At 35.8% G+C, this 25,000-nt stretch overlaps 1 protein-coding gene across 1 annotated transcript in view; it reads left to right on the top strand.

The window, feature by feature from the left end:
* The window catches only part of LOC119596480 (nuclear pore complex protein Nup98-Nup96-like), a 26,196-nt gene that overhangs the window by 694 nt on the left and 502 nt on the right, over window positions 1-25,000 (top strand). The window contains 31 exon segments of the mRNA XM_037945754.1: window positions 1,419-1,561; window positions 1,701-1,920; window positions 2,047-2,214; window positions 2,415-2,548; window positions 2,702-2,800; window positions 2,802-2,934; window positions 3,126-3,382; window positions 3,534-3,765; window positions 3,890-4,099; window positions 4,561-4,695; window positions 6,186-6,324; window positions 6,525-6,822; window positions 7,198-7,444; window positions 7,621-7,883; window positions 8,018-8,185; window positions 13,141-13,377; window positions 13,527-13,620; window positions 13,828-14,001; window positions 14,356-14,502; window positions 14,657-15,053; window positions 15,274-15,322; window positions 19,463-19,700; window positions 20,003-20,206; window positions 20,336-20,573; window positions 20,914-21,059; window positions 21,510-21,624; window positions 21,833-21,988; window positions 22,198-22,365; window positions 22,541-22,638; window positions 23,206-23,446; window positions 23,881-25,000. The exon segment at window positions 23,881-25,000 is cut by the window's right edge and continues 502 nt beyond it. Coding sequence (XP_037801682.1) covers window positions 1,433-1,561; window positions 1,701-1,920; window positions 2,047-2,214; window positions 2,415-2,548; window positions 2,702-2,800; window positions 2,802-2,934; window positions 3,126-3,382; window positions 3,534-3,765; window positions 3,890-4,099; window positions 4,561-4,695; window positions 6,186-6,324; window positions 6,525-6,822; window positions 7,198-7,444; window positions 7,621-7,883; window positions 8,018-8,185; window positions 13,141-13,377; window positions 13,527-13,620; window positions 13,828-14,001; window positions 14,356-14,502; window positions 14,657-15,053; window positions 15,274-15,322; window positions 19,463-19,700; window positions 20,003-20,206; window positions 20,336-20,573; window positions 20,914-21,059; window positions 21,510-21,624; window positions 21,833-21,988; window positions 22,198-22,365; window positions 22,541-22,638; window positions 23,206-23,446; window positions 23,881-24,067 — 5,721 coding nt within the window. The 5' untranslated portion in view covers window positions 1,419-1,432 and the 3' untranslated portion in view covers window positions 24,068-25,000.

Genomic DNA, 25,000 nt, shown 5'->3' with positions numbered 1-25,000 from the left:
TAGAGAAAATTGAGTATAAATGTTACTATTTTTTAAAGCTAGAAATGACATTTAATAATATTATCTATAAATAGACTATATGAATGAAAATATGTTGATGGATATGTATATATCTAAGATAATGTAGATTTCTAGTTTCCATCTTAAAACCTGTCAGATTTAGTAACAGTGGACTCCAGTAGATGGTTACTTGGCAACTATAGCAGTAATAGTAGGAAAAATAAATAGGCTAATCACAGTATAAATGTTTGAAATCTCTCAGACTTTGCAAAAGAACTTGTGATGAAATGAGTGGTGATGGATATTTTTTGTTTCTGAGATTCTGCCTGGGTTGTGATGTCAGGCATAAAAACTCACCTGAACCTGTCCAAGCTCTGTCAGTCTTGAACCTCTGTGAATGTACATTAGACATCACGAGGAATCCATTGATGCCAAATTTGGTTGATTTTAAGTTCCCGACGTATTTCTAGAAATTTACCCTATATATCACCTGGGTGTGCCAGAGACCTAAAGATCTGGTAAATTGTGGGTTGCTTAAGTTAGACCCAAATAGTAGAAAATGAGAACAATAGATTAGATTGGATTTAAAACCAAAAATAGAGGGTCCACTGTTTACTACTTTCCCCTTCTAACAAGTTCTTGGTATGAATGAACCATTTCATAATGACAAATGTAGAAAAGGTATGAATGAGAGTGAATATATTTACAATATAAGAGATGCATTAAACCAGTTTCAATTATATCAAAACTGGTTAAATATGCCTCTTGTATTGGGTATCAGGTTGTAGGCTAGTTGACAAGGAGACTCAGGGAGAGAATATTTCCTTATATAAAGAATAAGATAGAACATTTTTTTGTTTCATTGCTTATAACAATTCTTCATATTATTCAAAGTAGGTTTATGTGGACATAGAGAGAAAATAATGTAATGTTGAGCAAGGAAACATATAGCTAACACATATATATAGGTATAAGATCTTATCTGCATCAAGTGATATTATCTTTGTTCTCTGGCAGAGGTTTATAAGCCTCCACCACTACATATATTCGTGCAAGATATAGCTGCCAATGTATTATCAAATTAGCCCTAGCTCTTTTGCCAGCCAATAGGGTATATAGTGAAAAAAAAAATCAAGCATTAACTTATAAACTCCAGCTGCAACTAGTAGGATGCTCAAAGGTGTCTTTGAAATAAAGAGGCATGCAAAAAACTCCATGTCAGTGGCCACTAACCAGTTTCAGTCCCATATCCATTAGGTTAATTGTTTACACAGAAACTTGATTTTTTTTTCCTTGAATATTGATAAGGATAACTTTGCTCCGGTTTTCTTTACTAGGTTTAAGATTATTTCATGTTTTAGATTGATAGATAGATAGATATATGTTCATCTTCATTTGTTGATTTCTGTCTTTTCCAGATATATAAGAAAAAATGTTTGGACAGCCACGAGCCCCCTTTGGAGGCACAACCTCCTCCTTTGGGGCAAGTTTTGGAACCCCAAGTACAACAACAACTGGCTTTGGAAGCACAACCTTTGGAAGGGCCACATTTGGAAATCCAGTAAGGATACTTTTTTGTGTGTATTGTGATCAAATGCTGTGAAATATTTAAGGGTTTATTATTTAAAACGATTACAATGTTGTCATTGATTATATCTAATTTCCATGCTATTGCAACTGATTTTCTTTCTTAATTGCAGCAACAAACAACAAGTTTTGGAACCACAACAACACCATTTGGTGGTGCTACATCGTCGGGCACTTCCCTCTTTGGTACACAGCAGCAGCAGGCAACAGGCGGGCTGTTTGGACAACAGCAGACACAACAGCCTTCTGCTGGTTTCAGTCATCCTAGTAGTGGGTTTGGTTCAACTAGTGGTGGTGGATTATTTGGACAGCCACAGCAACCAACAAGCACAGGTATTACATTTATATGATTTTATACATTTAATGAATGGTACAGAATACTATTTTTATTACATTTTAGTATCAGAATGTTGTATGTGTGTATCATGATTCCATACGAATGAACTGTTTTTGCTTTAGCAGGCCTCTTTGGCAGCACTGGCACCAGTGGGTTTGGTGCCCAACAGTCAACACAGAGTAGACCATTTGGCTTTGGTCAGACCACAACCAGTACCACTGCAGGAGCAGGAGGTCTCTTTGGTACCACACAGCCAGCCACTGGAGGAGGATTGTTCAGTGGTACAACAGGTATTCTTTTTTTTTATCTCAGGTCTTTTTTTACTCTATTATTTTCATGTGTGTTGATGGTATATAATACTGTGTATCAATAGTCATATTTTGTTTACACTCCCAAGATTGTTCATTTTGTAATTGTTAATAATTTTGTTCCTGTTGAAAGCAATGTTCAGAATACACAAATACACAATCATTTACTGATTTTTTATCAGGATTTGGTGCCACTGGAGGAGCTGTCACAGGGACAACTGTCAAGTATGAACCTGTAACAGGCACAGACACTATGACCAGAAATGGTGTATCCACAAACATTCGGACACGAATTGAGGTCATCTCAACCATGAAGGTTAGTGTACTTTGCTTATTTATGTAGGTTCTGTTATTCCTTTTCAAAGGTTAAAATCTAGAAGGAGTCTGTTACTGGTTGTTTAATTTAATTTTTCAAATATTTTATTTTGGGAATATGAAGACAGATCTAATTTCAAATATTTTATTTTAGGAATATGAAAACAAATCTCTAGAAGAGCTACGTGTTGAGGATTACTTAGCTAACCGCAAAGGTCCAGGCCAAGGAACAACTCTAGCTGGCTTTGGTCAGAACACCCCAGGCAACAAGCACCCAGCCACAGATGCAGGGTACAGGGTTGTTTGGCTCAGGTACTGGTACTTCTCTCTTTGGAACTGCAAAGCCACCTGAGAATAAGTCCCTCTTTGGCACTGGAACCACTAGTGGTAAGTTATTTTCTCATCATCATTTAAATTATGTAGTTTGTTTTTATACCTAGCTTATTTTTTCATATTTTACATTTCTTGCATGCGAGAAATGCAAAGTTCATGATTTATTTACATTTCTAGTCTAGACGAAGAATTGATATGTTATTGATGTAAAACAAGGCATTTTTACATTTACCTGTCACTTACAGGTTTTGGTGCAACCTCAGGTGGTGGCCTCTTTGGAAGTGGAACAAGCACTGCTGCATTTGGTCAGACAAGCACTGCTCCAGCCACAAGCTTCTCCTTTAACCAGACTACACAGCAGCAACAAAAAACAGGGGCCTTCTCCTTTGGTACCACCCCAACATCAACACCATCACTGTTTGGTTCAACACCGCAGCAACAACAGCAGCCATCCTTTGGCTTTAGTGGTGGCTTCCAATTGGGTCAGAACACTCAGCAACAGGTAAATGTTCATCCATAGTATATTTTCCAAATTTAATATAGGTAATATGGTTCAGATAAGTATATACTGTTACTGTGAGCAGTCATGACTGAGTACTGATTATAACCTCTGATTATTTTTTGGCATAAAACTATTTTGTTATATATTACAGAATACTGGTGGTGGTCTTTTTGGAAATCAGAAACCTGGATTCTTCTCAAATCAGAATACAGGTACTGGGCTGTTTGGCAGTAAACCGGCTGGCACAACCCAGCCTCTGAGCACTGGCTTTGGAACCACCAATCCTGTACCACCATTTGGTTCAACCCCGAATACTAGCGCTGGTGGGGGACTCTTTGGTGCACAAAACACTCAAAACAAGACTGGAATGTTCTCTGGCTTTGGTAAGTTTTGCAAAAACTTTGCAGTGGATTACAGTAAAGAGAAATATTTAAACAAAATTTGCTTTATATCTTTTTTGATAAGGGTTTTCCAATAGTTATCAAACGGTTACATTTGACCCCACAGGTGGTAGTAGTGCTTTTGGGACCACAGGCTTATTTGGTCAAAACAACAATCAGCAGAAACCAGGGAGCCTCACTTTTGCAACACCAAGTTTTAACCCTGGTCTGGGTCAAAATTTGGGAAGCAATACAGGGATGGGCTTGTTCAACGCAGGTGGCACAAATACCAGTGGTGTAGGCCTTGGCGGGGGTGGCCTTTTAAGCACCAATACAGGTAAAATAGAAGTAGCATGCGTAGATGTTGAGTACCTTGGCCTTTCTCCTTTGTGTTTTTGTGTTTGATTTTGTGATTAGCAGTTGGTAGCTTTGACAAGGCATTCCCTTGGAAGTGTGATAAGACCTTGGGATTGCTTGGCCTTCGGAGAGTAAACAAATAACCAGGGAGTGTTAGGCATACTTCAGCTGTTGTGAAGTAGTTAGTCATCATTAAAAACCCCTGCTGTGGCTAAAGTGCAGGTGAGGTAGTTTGGGGGCATTTGTGCTTAAGATTTTACACCAAATAGTGCATAGTCATGATTTATTAAAGATGTAGAGTGAGTGAGGAGCAGGTAGTTGTAGTTAGATGTTAGTGACTGTGTTTGTGGTTTGTTTTTATTTTGTCTCTGTAAACCCTTTTTGTGTCTTGCATACCAGGAAATAAACTGTTTGACTAATTTTGGTATTTCTTTCATTTAGGTTTTGGATTGCCACAACAAACTGCTGTCGGTGGGGGAGCAGGCGGAAGTGCATACCCAGATCTTGGAAAACTTGTAAAGGCCTTGACAGAGAAGCCATTTTTGAATATAACTAATAATGAAAAATCAACATCAGGTAAGTTATGAAGAATTTTCCAAGTTGGTGTGGATGTGAACAAAATAATGTAATAATTTTGATATCCTTATTGATTATTATTGTCATTATTTGTTATTGTTATCATTGTTTGTTATTGTCAGTATTGATTGTTATTGTTTGTTCTCCTCCTCCTCCTCCTCCTCCTCCTCCTCCTCCTCCTCCTCCTCCTCCTCCTCCTCCCTCTCTCTTCTTCCTCCTCCTCCTCCTCCTCTTCTTCTTTTCTCTTTCTTCTTCTTTCTTCTTCTTCTTCTTCTTCTTCTCCTTCTTCTCCTTCTCCTTCTCTTTCTTCTCCTCCTTCTCCTTCTCCTTCTTCCTCCTTCTCCTCCTCTCTCCTTCTCCTTCTCCTTCTCCTTCCCTTCTCCTTCTCTTCCCTTCCCTTCCTCTCTTCTCCTTCTCCTTCTCCTTCTCCTTCTCCCCTCCTCTCCTACTCCCTCCTCCTCCTCCTTCTCCTCCTCCTCCTCCTTCTCCTCTCCTCCTCTCTTCCTTCTCCCTCTTCTTCTTCGTCTTCTCTCTTCCTCTCCTCTTCCTTCTTCGTCTTCTTCTTCTTCTTCTTCTTCTTCTTCTTTCTTCTTCTTCTCTTCTTCTTCTTCTCTCCTCCTCCTCCTCCTCCTCCTCCTCCTCCTCCTCTCCTCCTCTTCCTCCTCCTCCTCCTCCCCTCCCCTCTCTTCTCTTCTCCTCTCCTTCTCCTCCTCCTCTTCTTCTTCTTCTCTTCTTCTTCTTCTCCTTCTTCTATCTCTCTCTTCTCCTTCTTCTTCTTCTCTTGTCTTCTCCTTCTTCTTCTCCTTCTTCTCTTCTCTCTCCTTCTTCTCTCTTCTTCCTTCTCTCTTCTTCTTCTTCTCTTCTTCTCTTCTCTTCTTCTTCTCTCCTTCTTCCTCTTCCTCTCTTTTCCTTCTCCTTCTTCCCCTCTCCTTCTCCTTCTCCTCTTCTCCTTCTTCTTCTCTTCCCCTCTTCTTCTCTTCTCCTTCTCTTCTCCTTCTCCTTCTTCTTCTCTCCTTTCCTTTCTTTCTCCTCTCCTCTCTTCTCCTCTCCTCCTCCTTCTCCTTCTCTTCCTTCTCCTTCTCTTCCTCCTTCTCCTTCTCTTCTCCTTCTCCTTCTTCTCCTTCTCCTTCTCTTTCTCCTTCTCCTCCTTCTCCTCCTTCTCCTCCTCCTCCTCCTCCTCCTCCTCCTCCTCCTCCTCCTTCTTTCCTTCTCATTCTCCTTCTCCTTCTCCTTCTTTCCTTCTCATTCTCCTTCTCCTTCTCCTTCTTCCTCCTCCTCCTCCTCCTCCTCCTCCTTCTCCTCCACCTCCCCCTCCTCCTCCTCCTCCTCCTCCTCCTCCTCCTCCTCCTTTTCTTTATCCTTCTCCTTCTCCTTCTTCTCCTTCTCCTCCTTCTCCTCCTTCTCCTTCTCCTTCTCCTTCTCCTTCTCCTCCTCCTGTACTTGAGTGAAAGATGAAAACATTTATTTATTATAGTATTTTGCATTTACAGACAAAGCTAGTTCACCAAGTGACCAAGGTGGGTCAAAACTGACTAGCTCAAACTTGAAACCTACATATGTTCTCTCACCATCACTAGTTGCCAACAACAAGCTGAAACCCAAGCCAATTACCAAGAATAACAACCAAGGGTAAGTTGATACCATATGGAGAGATTTTTTTCTTAATTTTGAAATTTTAGTGTTGAGGACTCAGTTCCCATACGTTGATTGCTTCATGTTAGGCACACATTAGGGAGTTCAACATTTTTAGTAATATTTGGTAATGAGTTAGTCAATGGTGTTTCATGCTTTTATTAAGAATTATAATTTTTTGTATGATATTTTTTCAGGAATGACAGACACTGGCTCTTCAAAGGGCTGGATGATCCCAACGAGGAGAGCTCAGAAGATTTCCTAAAACCCAAGAAATATCCCAGTGTAAGGAAGTTGAATCTGAAGGTGTTCAAGGCTGCTAAGGGTGATTCGTCCCTGAGCAGCCCAACCATCAGTACCACGGCTGATAAGTCTGGTGCTGGTGATGCTCCCTCTCCCCTCACCACTCCTGTCAGTCCCATTGGTGATGGCACACCCAACAGAACTAGCCTCCCTCCTTCACATGACAACTCTCCCACACCTGACATAATCAAGGTGAAGTGCAGTGTTTAGCTTTCTGTTGTGGATTATATTGTTTTGATTTTTTAGATGATATTCAGTGGGGAGTAGTAATTTGGATTTATAAACTGATTTATTTTTATATTTGCAAGGCAAGAAAATTGCTCTTATTTTTATTAGTTTCTTACTGTGGCATTATTGCTGACATTTCTCTTGATTTTATCATTATTAGCATTGTCATTGTCATTTTTTTTGCTATTATTATAAATAGGATTATCACCTATGTTGTTATTGTTATTGTTAGAATTATTGATATTGTTTTTGTTATTGAAGCTACCATTATTATTATTATCATTATTACTATCATTATTAATTATTTAGCATAAATAATTATTTTATATGTTCTTGCAGGGAAGAGAGAAGATCAAGAGTCTCAACCTTAGAAGCAAGCCCCAAATGAACGACACATTGGCCGACCTCAATGTAGTCCAGCTGGCAGGAGCTGAATCTGTGGAGGGAAATCTGGAAGCTGCAGAGAATGAAGAAAAGGACTCCAGTGCTGAGGCTGACAAGGAAAACATTTCTATCTTTGATGTGTCAGCTGCTGAGGATATTCCAGCTATGGTCAACAAATCATCTGACAAGCCACACCCTGCGGGTAAGTTTATTGTGTGGGGTAATTCTTTGGAATCTTTGTCCAGGGAGGTTTGTAATTTATTAGTGTCCTGTAATTCAGTCATGGCTAAATAGATGAAGTAAGTTCCTGTGGATCATATATTTTATACCTTGTTTTTGAAATTAGTTGTTAAAACATTTCTGCTTTTCTTTGAACAGGTATCAAACTCACTCGATCAGGGTACTTCACTCTTCCCTCACTGGATGTGCTGGCAGAGATGTTGGACTCAGATGGGCAGTGCCTAGTTGAGAATTTCACTGTGGGCCGTTATGGATATGGAAATGTGTGTTTCCTTGGTGTTACTGATGTTGCTGGCATTGACCTTGATTCTGTGGTGTTCATCCTTCGAAAGCAGATTGAAGTTTATCCAGAGGGGACACAAAAGCCACCACAAGGCCAAGAACTCAATAAACCTGCTATTGTAAGTTTATTGCAATATTTATGTTGTAAAGCCAAGTAATCTTGTTTCAAAATGGTGTATGATTTTGATGCAGCAGCATTTTCTGTATTACATTAATACAAAATTATAACCTGTGGTAATACCTGCTTTTCCAGATTACGCTAGATTGTGTCTGGCCAGTTGACAAGACCACACGAGAGGTGATCAAATCTTCAGAACGACTCCAGGCCATGGGATGGGCAGATTATCTGGAGCGCCAGTGTGTCAAAATGGAATCGACTTTTGTTGAATACCGCCCAGAAACTGGATCATGGGTCTTTAAGGTACCCAGATTTTAATTTTTTGAAATTTATCATACTAAGAATTCAGCTGATTCATGTGATCAGAAGGTTGCACAGTGTATAGTAGAAACTTTGAGTAAAAGTATATTAATAGTATTTCATCATTTTACTGATGAAACTTGTTTTTAAAATTCCCAATAGTACCAAAGCATGTGATACTAACTCATAGGATGCAAAGCTTACTTGGAAATAGAAAATATGAATTGAAAACATAGAGAGTACTTGTGACATCATATGCAAGATTTATTGATTAGCACTATACCACAGTTAATGAATTTGAATAAGATTGTGAGGAAATTTTTTCACATTCTAGAAAACTTTGTCGTTAACAGTGGATAGATATGCATACATGTCATGAAAAGATTTGAAAACCTGATAGTTGTTGAAAATAAGTGCTAAAGTTGATAAGTTTTACTTTGCTTGAAATGTATGCTAGCCAGTCATCTGGTTACAGTTTGTTGTGCAGTACAATGATATACCATTCTTCATAATGAACTAGTTTTAGATACTACAAACACTTCAGACATTATGAGGAGTTTTGTCATGACTGTTCTTTTTACTCTATGAGATTTAACAGGGAAAGCATTTGACTTTAGACTTGATAGGATCTAATTATATGTAATAGAAAATTGATAACTGATATTACTTCACTTCAATGATTGAGGAGGCTTTTAGATTTTAATAGATTTTAAAAAATTGATTCATGAAGATGTAGTGATGCTTTTAAGTTGAAAGAAGAATATGTGCTGCAGATGAATGGAACTTTTATATGCATACATAAACACTTTGACAGTTATACACAGACTTAGGGCAATTTTTGTGGTTTCCATTCTTATTAAGGTTTCATTTTATGCTGCTGCCTTCCTTGCTTTCCTTAATTTTAACACTTGATTTTAACTTGCTTTATGCATGAGTGGCATTTGTTGCCTAAGGCATTGTGGTTAATAACCATGTTGATATTGTCTAGAGTTTGAAATGCATGCACTTACACATGCACACATACATACACATACACATACAATATACATATGCATATACATAATCATACATACATATTCATACATATACATGTATACATACATGCATACAACATGTATCTTTGTTATGAAATTCTGTATTTCTTCACTGAATATAAAACTCTGTGTAACACTTCTAGAGATATTTTGCTTAAAAGAAAATGAATCGGTTATATTGAAATGTCTGTGATAACTTTCTTAAGTAATATTCTATATTATTTGGTATCAAAGAAACTTCACTTGAGTCCAGATTGTGTATCTATTGTATGTGCTTGATAGCTGGCATATTATTTTCTATATTTTATTGCTTTCAGTGTATAATTTTGTTTCTTGTATGTTGTCTATTTAACAAATTACTTTTTTTTATTGTGGTATTTATTTGTGTTTTGTGTAGAGGTTAATGATTTTTTATATTTACTGCTTGAGAATGCATGGCATGATTAAAAAACAAAAAAAAATCTAGTTAGTTTACTGTACATTTGTAGCCTTGAGTATTATAATATTTTGCTTTATAAAAGTTAGTAGTGAGAGCAGTGGTTCTTAGTCTGTATATACTTATTTAACTTTCAATACCTTTTTTATGCTCCTTTTCCCCATGCACTGTGAACACTTAGGCTGAAGCTTTATTGACTACCTCAGATTGGATTTAGCTTTAGGAATGATGTTTGAGAATAAGATGGCAGTGCATTCACTATTCCCCTCAAAACAAAATCAGGCATTTGAATTCCTGAGTAAGCAGTATATGAGCAGATAAGGAACCACTGATTCAAAATTTGGAATAGAATTATAATTGCTTTCAGCTGTTTTAGCCTTTATGATACTGTTGCACTATTTTGTTGTAAAGTTGTATTAGTGTTGATACTAGTTAATCTTTACCCAATCACACCGGGAGATGCCAGATGACAACCTGTCACATAATACCCCTGATGCTGGGATGATGTTTTTGCATCATGTGTGGTCAGACTTGTTCTATGTTATTTATGCAAAACAACGATGCACTTGTTTGACCCTGGCTGCATTAATTAATCAGAAATAGCCTCTCAAAAATAGGCTTAAAGCCTCTCTTTAGCCTCATTACCTTATATTGTTAATCCTGCAGCCCAAAACACAGAAATTTTGTTTCCCAGTCTTCTGATTTTGCCCACGAGCAGCCGACTTTGAATGCACCCTGAAGTGTTGTATGATATTGCATTGGAGGCTCCTTTTGTGATTGGGTTCATATTGCATATGAATATGCTAGATGCATGTCATTGTTTTTTTGAAATGATGAGAAAAAATAAGGGAAGGTAAGTACAGTATTCATTTATTTGTGCATATATATTTACAAAAAAAAATTAAATGCTTATGCTTGTGTTTTTTTGTGCATTGCATTGAGTATTTGCATATGTTGTTCTGGAAAAAAGGCATGAAAACTAGATTTTCCACATGCTGTATTTTGGTTACTTTTGTGTGAAGAAAGTAGGAGGTTTGTTTGACAGGATAACAAAAGCCTGAAATGTGAATGTAAGTATTTGCAGAGGTTAATTATGAACCATAAAAAAACTTCTTATACATAGTTATGCACTAAGAAAATACATTTGGTTTAAGACGTTTCATTACTCAGATTAAAAGTAGATATACATTCCCATGACATTGATAACAGAAAAGTAGAGAAGATTTTGTGATATAAGAGTACAGGTGTGTACATTATCTGTGATATGACAGTGAAGTGATAGTGATTGAAACAGTGGGAGGTAGGCTAAAGTAGGATACAAAGATTTTTTCATGGAAATAAGATTAGGATGATAAAGGAATTGCATTATCCAGTATAAGTAAATATAAAAAGAAAATGGCTAAATTAAATGTAGCAATGAGTCTGGAGCTCTGATGAATTATTTTTACTTTTAGATTTTAAGAAAATACACATGGAGTCATTTAAACAGTAGTAATACTATTTACATTGATTATTTCATAAATATGAAAATGAGTGCATTAGGTTAGGGTAGAATATGTGAAACAAACTTTTGGTTTCATCCTACATTAATATATACAAGTGTTACTATATACAAGTATAAGAAAAAAAAAGGACAATTTAGCTAAGTAATATGTAGATTTTGCTTTTTTTTAGCTAACCATTGTATGCTGCTCAATTAACAGTGTCCATAACTGTTTTGGGAACAAATGCATCATGCAATAGTAATAGAATTATTTCAAAAATTGTTGACAAATATAACAGAAGGCTATTGTGAGTTGTCTTTACAAAGCAGTGTTAACTGAAATTAGCTAAGGCTTGTTTCCATTTAATAAAACTATATGTCTAATGTGTTCAGTATCTGAATATAATATGTATAGAGCATGATTTCCTATGTATTTTTATAGATATCCTCTATTATCTTTGATGTCTCACTTTTATAATCACAATGTTATTTACTAAATAATTAGTCTTGTATTAGAACTGATATTAATATGTAGGATTAATTGTGCTTTATTTAACTGTGGTGGAAATGTGTATCTTCTGAATTATTTTGTCATTGCAATTATGTAGTACCCTTGAGACGTATATACTTACTTGCTATTGATCTGACTGTGAAAGTTGGCAAAAAAAAAAATATATATATATATATATTTATGATTTACATTATCAACTGTAGTAGATTATGTTGCTTTGTATTGCAATAAAGGTGCATGACTATCAGAATTTTTTCTGATCCTAGTGCAAATGTGATTTTATTGTATATAGTCAGGAGACACAAATACTAGGACTAGATAAGATATTAGAAATATTAGAAAGTGTCAAATAAGCCATGGTTGCCAAATGCTACTCTGCTTACTTCTCTGTTAGTATTTAGAAAAGCCTTTGAGAAAAAAATGTGTATATTGTGAGTTATTCTTCTCTGAAGATAAACTCATGAAAAGTAAACAAATGTCTAAGGGAAATTAGAGTCAAGAGCAAGGGAAAAGGAGTGGTAAGTTTAAATGTACAGCTATGTGGTTCATATAATAATAGTGCTTTTATGACTACTTGCATTGAGAAATTATAAAAAAAAAAGTTTAATTTCTTCCATTTTGGTTTAAACTGAATATATTTTTCATGTTTTTTCCAGGAGGCATGAGTAAAGTAAAGAGTATATTACACTATAAGATATATGGAAAGGATCATAATACATGTCACATTTATGCTATGCACGCACACATGCACATGTGTGCACACACACAAATATGCGTACACAGACACATACAAATTATGTATGCACATACATACATACATACATACATACATACATACATACATACATACATACATACATACATACATACATACATACATACATACATACATACATAAATATATACAACATTATTAACAGCAACAACAACATACACAACATACATACATACATACATACATACATACATACATGCAGATATATACATACATTTATAAATGTACACACACACACACACACACACACACAACACACAACACATCACAACATACACACAACATACATACACATACACATACACATACACAACACTACATACAACATACATACATACATCACACACATATACCCATACACATATACATATACACACATACACACACATACACACACATACATACATACACATACACATACACATACATATATATACACACAAATATACATACATGCACATACATATACACGCACATACATACACATATACATACATACTACTACATACACATATACATACATACATACTTACAACATACATACATACATACATACAACATACATACATACACTACATACATACACACACGATCACACACACATACAGGCGCGTGCACACACACACACACACACACACACGTGCACACACACATTACTTTTTTTCTTCTTTTCTTTTTTTTTTTTAATAAAAACACAACACATTATTTATTATCTACAGGTAAAACACTTCTCCAAATATGGTTTGCAAGAAGATGATGAGGAGGAAATGGTGACAGCTCCACCTAAAACAAATGTGGCAGCTCCTTTAGCCACCCACCGAGCTGCTCTTAGTTCTACAGCTGCGCAGCTCCCTCCTATTCCCATGCGTACATCTGGTCCCCCTGCCACTGCCTTGACCTCACCTCCACAGTTTGGACTTAGTCACATGGTCATGGCTAGTCTTCCCACAAAATCAGTAAGTTTGGATTGCAATGGATGTCTGTAGTGAGAAAATTGAATGGATGGAAATGTGATTATATGAATGTACATACCAGAGCTATTGATATTGCTTATGTAGATGAAAATAAAATTTGAAAATAATTTACATACAATGGTCTTCCATAGATGATGCAGCCAAGGCACCTTGATAGTCCATCACTTCAAGACACTCAGGCCTTTGATGAAGAACAGATGGATTCATTTATTGCCAAGGAAGCAGGTAATCACTAGAATAAGTAATTATTATATGTGATTCATCATTATCAGTTTGTTTTTCAGATCTTTGAAATAAGTAATTTAACAGCCATACATTCATATAAGAGATTTTAGCTAATTTATTTCAGTCTCTAGCAGCCTGTAACAGAGCTGTAATTAGAAATATGAGTGTTTTTCAATGTAGATACTGAGCCCTCTTCAATACTTCCAGAGGAGAGTGCTGCCATGACTGTGCTGTCCCCCAGTGCTGAACGTTTGACAGTTGTGTCCAGGGTTGTGCCTAAAACAGTCCAGCTAGCCAAGTGGCAAATGTTTGCAGGTGAAGAGGAAGAAGAGGCCCAGCAACCCACCAGAGAATCGACTCCAACACCACAGGTTCCCCGAGGCAAGTAACCCTTTGGGTGTATGTGGGTTTTCGTCACTTTTATTCCTCGCTACTCCTTACTTCAATGCCCCCCCAAACTATAATCAATTTTATTTTTCTCAGGTGATATTGTATGTCTCTCATATGCTCATTCTCCACCTTTTTGTCTTTGACACATGTTTTGTACTTCTTCTTGTTTACTTTTAATAATACCTTTCAGCCATTAACCTTCCCATTATGTTATTATTAAATACATGTATACAATTATTGTTAAGCAATATTTAAACCAGAAAGTGTGTAGTGTATCTATGTTCTAAAAAGTATATAACTGTTTATATGTCTATATTTATACATTTTATGTATATTATTTTCCAGGATCTGTGAAGAAGCTTCATCTGACAACAGATATTTCCATGAATCAGACTCAGAGAATGACAGCTAGTCCCATCCCCAGTGAACCAGTAAAACCCAAAACTGTGCTGCAGCCACAACCTGTCACCTTGGGTTCACCTCCTAAAGCTAGTTAGTTTAAGTTTACTCTTTGACTTTGTAGTGCAGTATTATAATTAGATGAGATCACTTGTATATAGAGTTTGTAGATAAGATGCAATTTATCATTAATTTGAGTAATTTAAGTTTAAGTATTTTCTAATCGAATATGATCTCTTTTGCACAGATGTACAGAGTGAGTCTTGCCCAAGTGCAGAATTGCGTGACCCTCGCTCAGAGTACCTTTTATTACAAAGTGGAAGTGACATTGGCAGGGAGTCTGGTCATGTACCACCACAGCACCAAACTGCTCTTGTGCCGCTTGAGTCCTCCCTCCTTGCCGGGAAAGACCACCTCTCTGCTGACATGGGAGCCTTCATGGGTCGGTCATTCAGAGTGGGCTGGGGTCCTGGTTGGAGGTTTGTTCATGCTGGGCCAAAACTCACACCAACATTGATGGAAGAGGAAGATGACCTAAGAATTTTGAAAGAAACTGCTTTGTCCATGCCATCTCCTGCATCTTTCCTCTTCATGGGATCTGTTCATTCACAGCCTAGAATGATGGCTACGGCAGATGTACCACGGTGAGGATGGAATAAGAAATACCGCATATGTAGATATTATGATATCACACTTAGTAACATTCTTTTGATATCCTTTCATTTTAAACAAGTTGATATATCACAAGCATGATTCTCCTGAAATAGTAAATTTTTTTTTTGAGTAGTTGTGACTTCTTGGTTTTTATTTTCCAGATTAGCTTTGTTTGATTTTTCTCATGTGAAATTGTTCAAACATTTGCAGGTACAACTTGTCAGTGGAGAAATTGCACACAGTTCATCATAGTCCCCATGTAAGTAATTATTCCATATCATTGTTAGTTTTAGGTGTTACAGTAGATATAAATATGACTTGATACTATAGTTGTGGGTTTAACACAAGGAAAATGTGTTATAAAAATCACATGTACCCATAATTTTTCATTAGGGTGCTGATGAAGGTTGCAGTAGGGGGATTGAAATTGAGTTATAACTGGTTGTCACCCCTTATGCTCTTATGACTTTTACACATGTGCACGCCTTTTTATGCTGTTACATACCACATTTACATACCATGACATATGCACATATATAGACATGTGGACATATGTAAAACATTTACAAGTAAGGGAACACTAATATATGTGGCCTGAGGCAAGTAGTAGTTGCATTTATGCAATCATCATGTTACCAAGGTTGGGATTCACTTCTTTCTTTTCACAATGGGTCTGTTTTTCTTTCCTTCCTTCCTTCTTTCCTTCCTTCCTTCCTTCCTTCCTTCCTTCCTTCCTTCCTTCCTTCCTTCCTTCCTTCCTTCCTTCCTTCCTTCCTTCCTCCCTCCCTCCCTCCCTCCCTCCCTTTCTTTCTTTCTTTCTTTCTTTCTTTCTTTCTTTCTTTCTTTCTTTCTTTCTTTCTTTCTTTCTTTCTTTCTTTCTTTCTTTCTTCTTCTTGAAAACCAATCAGCTTCCTGTGCTAATTGTAGTTACTGTGATAAGTAAATGATAGTTTCATAAATGAAATCTTCACAATCTTTGTTTTTTTTCTTGAAACAACACTTTTTAATCCATTGGCATCATGGATGGCATATATGTATATACCATGTCCACTGGGATTTTAATTTATTGATTGTGTTAAAATCTAGATGGCTCTGCAAGTACTTATGACTGTATTATTAAACATGCATGGCAGGCTTTCCCCAAAATCAGTTCCCCCCACACCTTTCCTTATTATTAAAGTTTTGTGGGTGCTGCTTACCCCGCAGGGCTCCCTCATAGTATTGGAACAAATGTAGGGCAACTTCAAGCATCCCACACCAAGTCCTGCCAAATGATAATTTAGAATATACTCATTTGAACACGAGCATTATATCAAAAATATTTTTTAATGCTATTTGAGATAAAGTATATGGCTCTTATTTTACTGTATGATGTTAAAAAATATATTTAGCTAGGTTTTAATGCAATATATCCACATTAATGCACAACAATTGTTAGATGGAATTCATTAATGTAAATATATCATTGCTTGTGTTATAAATGAAACTTTAAATTAACAAAACACATAATAAATGCAATTTTGAGTAAGTGGACCTGCATACCTTCATATATATAGGCCTATGTATATAAATAAACATAGGTTTTTACAGTATATACATAATATATATATACATGTATATACATATATATACATATATATACATATATATACATATATATATATATATACATATACATATATATATACATATTATATAAAAATATATATACTATATACTAATATATATATATATATACATATATATATATAACATATAATATATTATACATATATATATTACATATATATATACATATATATATACATATATATATATATATAATATATATACATATATATATATATATATATATATATATATATATATATATATATATTATATATATATAACAATATTGTATATATAATGTGTATATATATATATATAGATATATATATATATATTATATATATATATATATATATGTATATATATATATATATATATATAATATTATATATATATATATAACTTATATATATCATATAATATATTATGTATATATTAATATATTATTATATGTATATATTATATATATATGTATACACACACAACACAACAACAACACACAACACAACAACAACAACACACAAACAACACACACACACACACACACACACACACACACCACACTCACTCACTCACTCACTCACTCACTCACTCACTCACTCACTCACTCACTCACTCACTCACTCACTCACTCACTCACTCACTCACTCACTCACTTGCGCGCGCAGGCAGGCACGCACGCATGCACGCACGTGCATGTTTCGGAGAGATTTTAAGTTTTTCATCCATGAGATTTTGATATCTATCTAGCTTCTATCATTCAGTTAGATTAAGGTTAGATGACTGAGGCAGGAGAGCTGTCACAAGTCTGAAAATAAGAATGTGCAATCCTGGAGGATTTATTACTAGTTGGTAACCCTGAACTTTCCCATATGATCAAAGGTTTTTGTGAACAAATGTGAATATGACAGTTGTAAATGACAATTGACATTCCAATTGTCAGGTTTTACATTATAAATTTGGCTGTAAATCGTAATTAAGCCAGCATTAGGCCTACTAACTGGGGTGCATCAGGCATACCAACAATTCCTGCAGAAGTCACCAGGGAAGGGGCTTGCCCGTGCAGTTCATTAATATGGTTTGTGAGTGTGTGGTTCCCGGCACCCTTCCCTCGGAACTGAATTGTGAGGCCTGCACCAGCGTTTTAATAATATGGCACCAGGGAGTCAGTTACTAGTCTTACCCAATTGTTACCCATCTAGATGATTTACCCTTTTCCTTGATTTCTGATTTTTTTTTTTTTTTTTTCATTGCTGTTAACCCTTTCCCGATGGGTAGTATTCATAGTGGCCCGGGCCCCGCTGCCGGGGGCTTATATCGTCGCCCTAGCATGCGCGACCACTCATGCCAAATACCAGCATCCCATGCCATTTCTTCGTAATACTACGAAGATATGTTGTATTTTCAGTTTTCATTATTTTCTAAAGTCTCTTCTTGCCAAACTTCCTGATAAATCAAGGCTGAAGGGTATTTTTGTTATTATATAGACTCAGTAGTTAATCATTATTCAGTCTAAAGTCTGAATAAAATAAGCAGTGTGCGGCATCATGAAGTTGATTTTTTTTGCATAGTAAAAATGGGAAAGTGTTAAAAACGACTTAATCACACTTTCAGTGACAGAAAAATAATATTTTGCCGTGATTGTAACAAAAAATAACATGGCAACTCTATACATACACCATGGCATGTACATGCATGCCCCTGGCAGATAGTCCCGCCATGCCATGGCATGTGCGTACATGCCAACCGTCAGGAATGGGTTAATATTGTTAATAACATTGTAGTAATCATAATGTCAATAATCATAATAACAGTAACAATATTAGTAGCATTAGAATAGAGCATTTTTCCTGAAAATTTGGGAAAGGGGTAATCAGAGGAGGTCTTGTAGGCCTGCTACTTGACTCCTTGGTGGCTGAGCTATATATGTGTAAACAGAATTCACAAAACAAAACTGTGGACATTACATGATCCTAGTGGCAATGGGTTAAACTTTGTAGCAGACAATTAGAGAAAGTTTTTACCAATTTCAATTTTGGCAATTCTATTCCAAAGCTTATGAAAAAGCATATTCTTGATAAGTCAATTTTGCTCCTTTTTATTGATGTTTAATTCACTGAATCTGGATGCCTCACTGCCGTCATGTGGCCCAAAATATGGGTATCAAGCTTACTTTAGTAGCCACTCTGATTGGTGTGGGGCTTGTAGGTTGGGCACAGATGAACACTTGTGTACAGTGATAAGACCCCATGCCTCCCCTTTGCAATGTCATTTTCTCTTTTTCTGCTTAAACATTTTAAACTTTTTTGCCATTTTCCAGTGTCTATATTTTTTCATGACATGATGGACATGTCATCCAAGTAATAGGGTTAAGTGAGTTTTTCTCTGTGTAATACAGTATGCAAATTGACTTATTCAGCACATGACTTGTGGTTTAAAATATATAAGATATCCAAAAATTAGGAAAATATGTTTGAGTGTTTTTTTGAAATTAATTTTCTTTAAAAATTTTGACCCTCTGATTTTGGTAGAAATATAGAACTTCAGTAATTCTATAGCACATCAGGACCATTATATTATGGCAGTTCCCCTCCCTCATTTTGTCAGTTCTTAATTATTAATTAATTTAGTCTTTTATGTACTAACCTACTGATTGACTTAAGTTCAAAGTAAGCAGACTTGACTAAAGATATGCAACAGCACACACAGTCATTCATTTATAGTTGTCTGTATTTCATACAAGAAAATGAATGCATAAAGTAATGTATGGTTTTGATTTCCTTGACAGCATCTAACAGAAGCAAGCCTGGAACGTGTTTTAGAATACAGCATAGTAACCTGTGATGAGATTAGTGATTCTACTGAACCACCATGTCCTCACTTCCGACCTGTAGCAGATGTAGAGCTGCTCCACCAACTAGCTGAAACTGCATCCTGTTTTGCGCAAAAGGATGCCACTGTATCAAATATATTTGACCTATGTGTTGCACTCTGGGGGAGGCTGGATTTCTACTCTCCTGAATCTGGTGAGTAAGAAAGAGCTGTCTAATGTATGATGTAAAGTATGGTATGTTCTTATAATCCATGGTTGTTTTGATCCTGTTTGGAGATGAATTAATAGGCCATTCATAGTATCCATTGGTTTTGTACACCTTTGAGGTGAGGTCTGTAGATGCCTCTGCACATAATCAAGCTGACTCTGGATCACATGAACATTTTATCAAAGAATTACTTTCTGAAGAATGTGATTTTATGATGTATGGCTTTTTGGATTGTGGGTATTGTTGCTTGTGATAGGAAAATGTCATTCTTCATTTTCTACCTCCAGATGGGGAGAGTGAATATGCTATTTCACGGGCTAGAGTGGAGTCCCTCAGCCTGTGGTTGGAGGCTGTTAGCAGTGCAGCCGTTCAAGAGGAAGTGGAAGTTGCTCTCAATGATGAAAAGAATTTAGAAAGTTACTTAGATGCAGTTTTTGCACACCTGACAGCTCGGCAAATTTCGGAAGCTTGTGTCCTTGCTCAGGATAAAGGTATGGCTGTAGTTCCTTTACTGTTTTCTTTCTTTACTGAAGTATCTTGTTTGAACTGTCAATATTTTTTTTTTCTTTCTTTTATTAATGTCATTGTAATTTTATTTTCTTATTCTTTTTTTCCTACAGGTGATCATCATCTTGCCCTTTTGTTAGCCCAAACCTGCTTTGGTCAGGATGCTCCAAGAGAAATCCTAGCACAGCAACTTGCTAATTGGGCAGAGGGTGGCACTGATGCCCTTATGGCACCACCACGTCTCTCCCTTTATGCACTTATGGCAGCTGCCCCAACACATCAGGCATCTCACACAACAGTCAACACCTGTCAGGGACTTGACTGGAGACGAGCTCTAGGCCTACACCTGTGGTAAGTGTATAGAATAAATCTCTCTCTCTCTCTCTCTCTCTCTCTCTCTCTCTCTCTCTCCTCTCTCTCTCTCTCTCTCTCTCTCCCTCCCTCCCTCCCTCCCTCCCTCCCTCCCTCCTCCCTCCCTCCCTCCCTCCCTCCCTCCCTCCCTCCCTCCCTCCCTCCTCCTCCCTCCCTCCCTCCCTCCCTCCCTCTCTCCCTCCCTCCCTCCCCCCAACCTCCCCCCTCCCTCCTCCCCCCTGGCTCTCAAATGCATAAAATATTTACTTTGCTTCAGACTCCTTCCACTTGTAATAGACACCTATCAAGATATTTACTCTTAAATTATATATATTTCCAGGTATGTATGTCCAGCCACAGCAACAATAGCAGAAGCATTACAAGAGTATGAACAAGCTGCTGGTCTAAAGGGTGATTCTCCAAGTTATTGTGATCTGCCTTTACCACCTTACATGATGAATCAAGCGTTACCTGATCAGATGAAAGGTCAGTGTTGTAGGATAGTAGTTATGGTTTATCAAGAATTCTGGTTTGTGTAATTGATATAATTCTTAAAAAAGAAAAGAGAAAAGAATCAGGCTATATCTAATGGTATTTAAGATTTAGTAGTAATTAACTATGAAAGTAATTCTTTGGAAGGTAGTAATTTTAAATGATCCATTTGTGGATGTTGTACTATTCAAGTAAATGTGTGAACATTGTTTTTTTATTGATGATTTTTACGAGTCATTGCAAAAAACTTTTAGTGTAAGGTGTCAGTAATGTTGCTTTGTCTTTTATATATTGATTGTATGAACATGAAGTTTACAGTTGTTCAATAATTGCAAATTACTCAGTGACTTCATTGCATATAGTTATTTCCACATCAGAAATTCATTATAAGGTAAAAATGCATGTTCTTGGTATGTATACTCATGTTAAAATCTCCTGTTACAGTGAGCTATGATGTCTGTTACCACCTTTTGAAGCTGTTCACTGATCCAATGCATCAGTTGGAGGTTCTTCTTAATCCAGCAACTATAACACCTGACCCTGTCGATGTATCAGTAAGGTGAGCTCCTGTTACTGTTTTTATGGAAACTCTCTAATTAAACTTCTGTTAAGTATCTACCCTACCTGATTCTCAGCTCTTTATACATCATAATAGTTGTTTACATATGCCATCTACGTAGAAATTATTATAGAATATTCTTGGATCTGTTGTGACTTCCTCCTCCTGCTAATAGCAGGACTTGTATTGATACTGTTTTGCATTCCAGCTGGCTCTTGTGGCGTGTCCTAGAGAGTCTGGGTTACTCTCATCTTTCCCAGCAAGTCAGTGCCAATTTGCACTTGAGCATGGCAGCCCTTTTAGAGTCAGCAGGGAACTGGCACTGGGCAGTCTTTGTTCTACTGAACATTAGTGATGAAGAAAGGTTAGTAATTTTATATACTTGTGTTATAATTTTTTTGAGATCTTGGGAGATGTTCAGTGTAGTTGATAATGGAAATGTTGCATATCTTGTCTGAAGATCATGGATATAAAACAAGTTTAGCTCATATCTCTTAACATAACTTTTTTAACCTTTGATAATACAATGATTATAAAACCAAGACTAAATAAAGATTATGGTCAACATTCCAGACGGAGTAGAGAGGTCCAGGAATTGCTCAGACGACATGTAGCTGTTGGAGAAGAAGACGAGTCAGATCCCAAATACAGTATGAGGGAGAGATTTGTGCTTGAGAAGTTGCGCATACCCCAGAAGTGGCTACATCAAGCCAAAGCCACCAAAGCTCGGGCATTAGACATGTAAGGACAAAAGATGGTTTTGTTTTTTCATTATATAATGTATATTGTGGTTAATTGTAGATAACATACAATTGCATCATTTCAATGTTTTATGTGTTTCTTTTAAAATATATGGCAGATATATATATTGAAATTGAAAAACTTGGTATTTCACTAATTCAGATCAAATTCACAGGGTTGATGAGGAAGCTTGGTATCTTCTGAAGGCAGGCGAATACAACCGTGCACATGTACTTATTGTTGAAACCATTGCTCCTAATTCAATCATAAATGGTAAGTTTTGGGGTAGTATGACATTCTGTGTATAGTTTGATTGATATTTGATGTAGGTATATAGGATATATATTTCAAAGGATTGTAGGATATGTATGTATATATATGTATATGTATGTATATATGTATATATGTGTATATATATGTATATGTATATATATGTATATATATGTATATGTATGTATATGTATATATATGTATATATATACATATATATACAAATATATACATATATATAGATATATATACTTATATATATACATATATACATATATATATATACATATGTATATATACATATATATGTATATATATACATATATATGTATATATTATATATATATGGATATATATGTATTATATATGTATATATATATATATATATATATAATATAAATATAATGTATATATATGTAATATCTATGTGTACACACTTTCAGTGAATACCTGCAAGATATATCAAAGTTATTTAATTTATGAATAGTAGGTACTGCATTCCATGTAGGTAATCACAAATTCAGTTTTTCAAATATTTTGCCGTGCTCTCAAGTTATGACTCCATTACAGAGGATCACGAATACCTACATGGATACCTAGACCAACTTTGCGATGATGGAGTCCGTAATAGTGTCGTGGATTGGGCCATTGGAGGCGGTGTTTATGCTGATTACCTCGATGTCTGTTCAGTAGTAGAAGACATGAAGAAGTCTGCAGATCCAACACCTGCCAAGCTTGAACAGTTGCGACCTCGTCTTCTTGCTTTGTGCTCCAGGCTTAACAACCTCAAATGTCACACTGCCACACACAGGTTAGTGGATTTTATTACATTTGACATACATTTACAGAAGTAGGCAGTACATATTAGCCAATTTATTGAGATTTTCAAAGAGATGTACATGAAAGAGTATATCAATTTCTCATTATAAATAAAGTATTAGTATGATTACATATTTCAGCTAACTATTATTAAATAATAAAGTTAGTCAAAGAAATCATAGAAAACTAAAATCTATTTTAGTTAGATAATTTGATAACAGGAATGGTATTTCTCATTGGGATTTGTTGTATTTTAGGAGGTTATTATTAATGATCATTAAGTAGAGGAAATTATTATTGATTAACTTATGTAAATACAGTGAAATAAAAAAAAAAAAAAAAATAGTGATTAAACTTGTTTTTATTGAATTTATTTCCCTAATTAAAAGATACACTCCAACCATTAATCTTATTTTCCCCCTCCAGACTGTGTGTATCAGAGATGAGCCGAGTTGTAGTGGGAGTCTTGAGAGCTGTTGTAGGTGAGGGAACTGATGCCACGCAGGTCCTGTCACAACAGCTGTCTGGTCTGCCCCTAACACATGACTATGCTCTTGCTGAACTTAACCTTGTCACAACTCACTATCTCACACATCTGGCTGCGGAGAGGTGAGGGTTTGACTTCTGAAATAGAGGGATAGGAATTATGCTGTGTTGCAAGACAAGAACAAAGACAGAGTGGATGCAGCTTTCAAATGTGTGAGCAAGTTTTTCCTCAAGTTTTGGAGGTTGTAAATGGAGAACAGAAAATATGTGATAATGTTACAGTGTTATACGAGATTCATAATTGAAGACCTTTCTAATAATGTGCTATTGCGCTTGACAAGGTAAGAAGTGTCATATGCCAGAAAATATGAGAAAAATATACTGTGAGGCAAAAGATATGAAGTGTAATGGGTTAGATATTGCTAAAGTGCAAAAAAATGAGATATTGCCAATTCCTAACCTTTTTGATAACTTTTACTTGAGAGGAATAACCACGGTCAAGTAATGATGCATGGAAAGAGGGTTTTGTGATGTTAAGTTTAAATGTATCTTTATGAAAATGAAATAGATTTTAATGTGCAAAATGGTGAGGATGTATCTGATGGTACAGATATAGAAATGTGTGGAAGTAAAATAAAGACTAGTATATGTAAGTCAAGAAACTATTCAAGAATATTGTATCCTCAAAAAGGAAATTGTAAGAAACAAGTAAACACAAATTATTTACATCTTTAGAAAATTATGATGACTTTTAATAGAAAGAATGTTTGACAAGTTCAATATATATTAGTTTCAGGTATTTTCTGTAATCTCAAGACCTTTGAAATGGTACAAGTGTATTGGGATTGATGTCACTGACGTTGATGTCTTCACAATGCAGTACAAGGAAAAAACTTTTTGGTTCAAAGATAGTTCTCTGCATAAGGTGGTGCAAAACTTATTATGGTGTTATTTTGGATTTATTTCAAATTCTATCTACATTATTATTTGGTTATCTAGTTATTCCATTATCTTTATATACTTATCAGCTGGAAAGGCTAAAAGTCCTTTTATCCATTAT

This window comes from Penaeus monodon, chromosome 3 (genome assembly GCF_015228065.2).
Source record: "Penaeus monodon isolate SGIC_2016 chromosome 3, NSTDA_Pmon_1, whole genome shotgun sequence".
In the NCBI taxonomy this organism is placed as follows: Eukaryota; Metazoa; Arthropoda; class Malacostraca; order Decapoda; family Penaeidae; genus Penaeus; species Penaeus monodon.
Note: the sequence above shows the minus strand (reverse complement) of the source record. Positions and strands in the feature narration are given on the sequence as shown.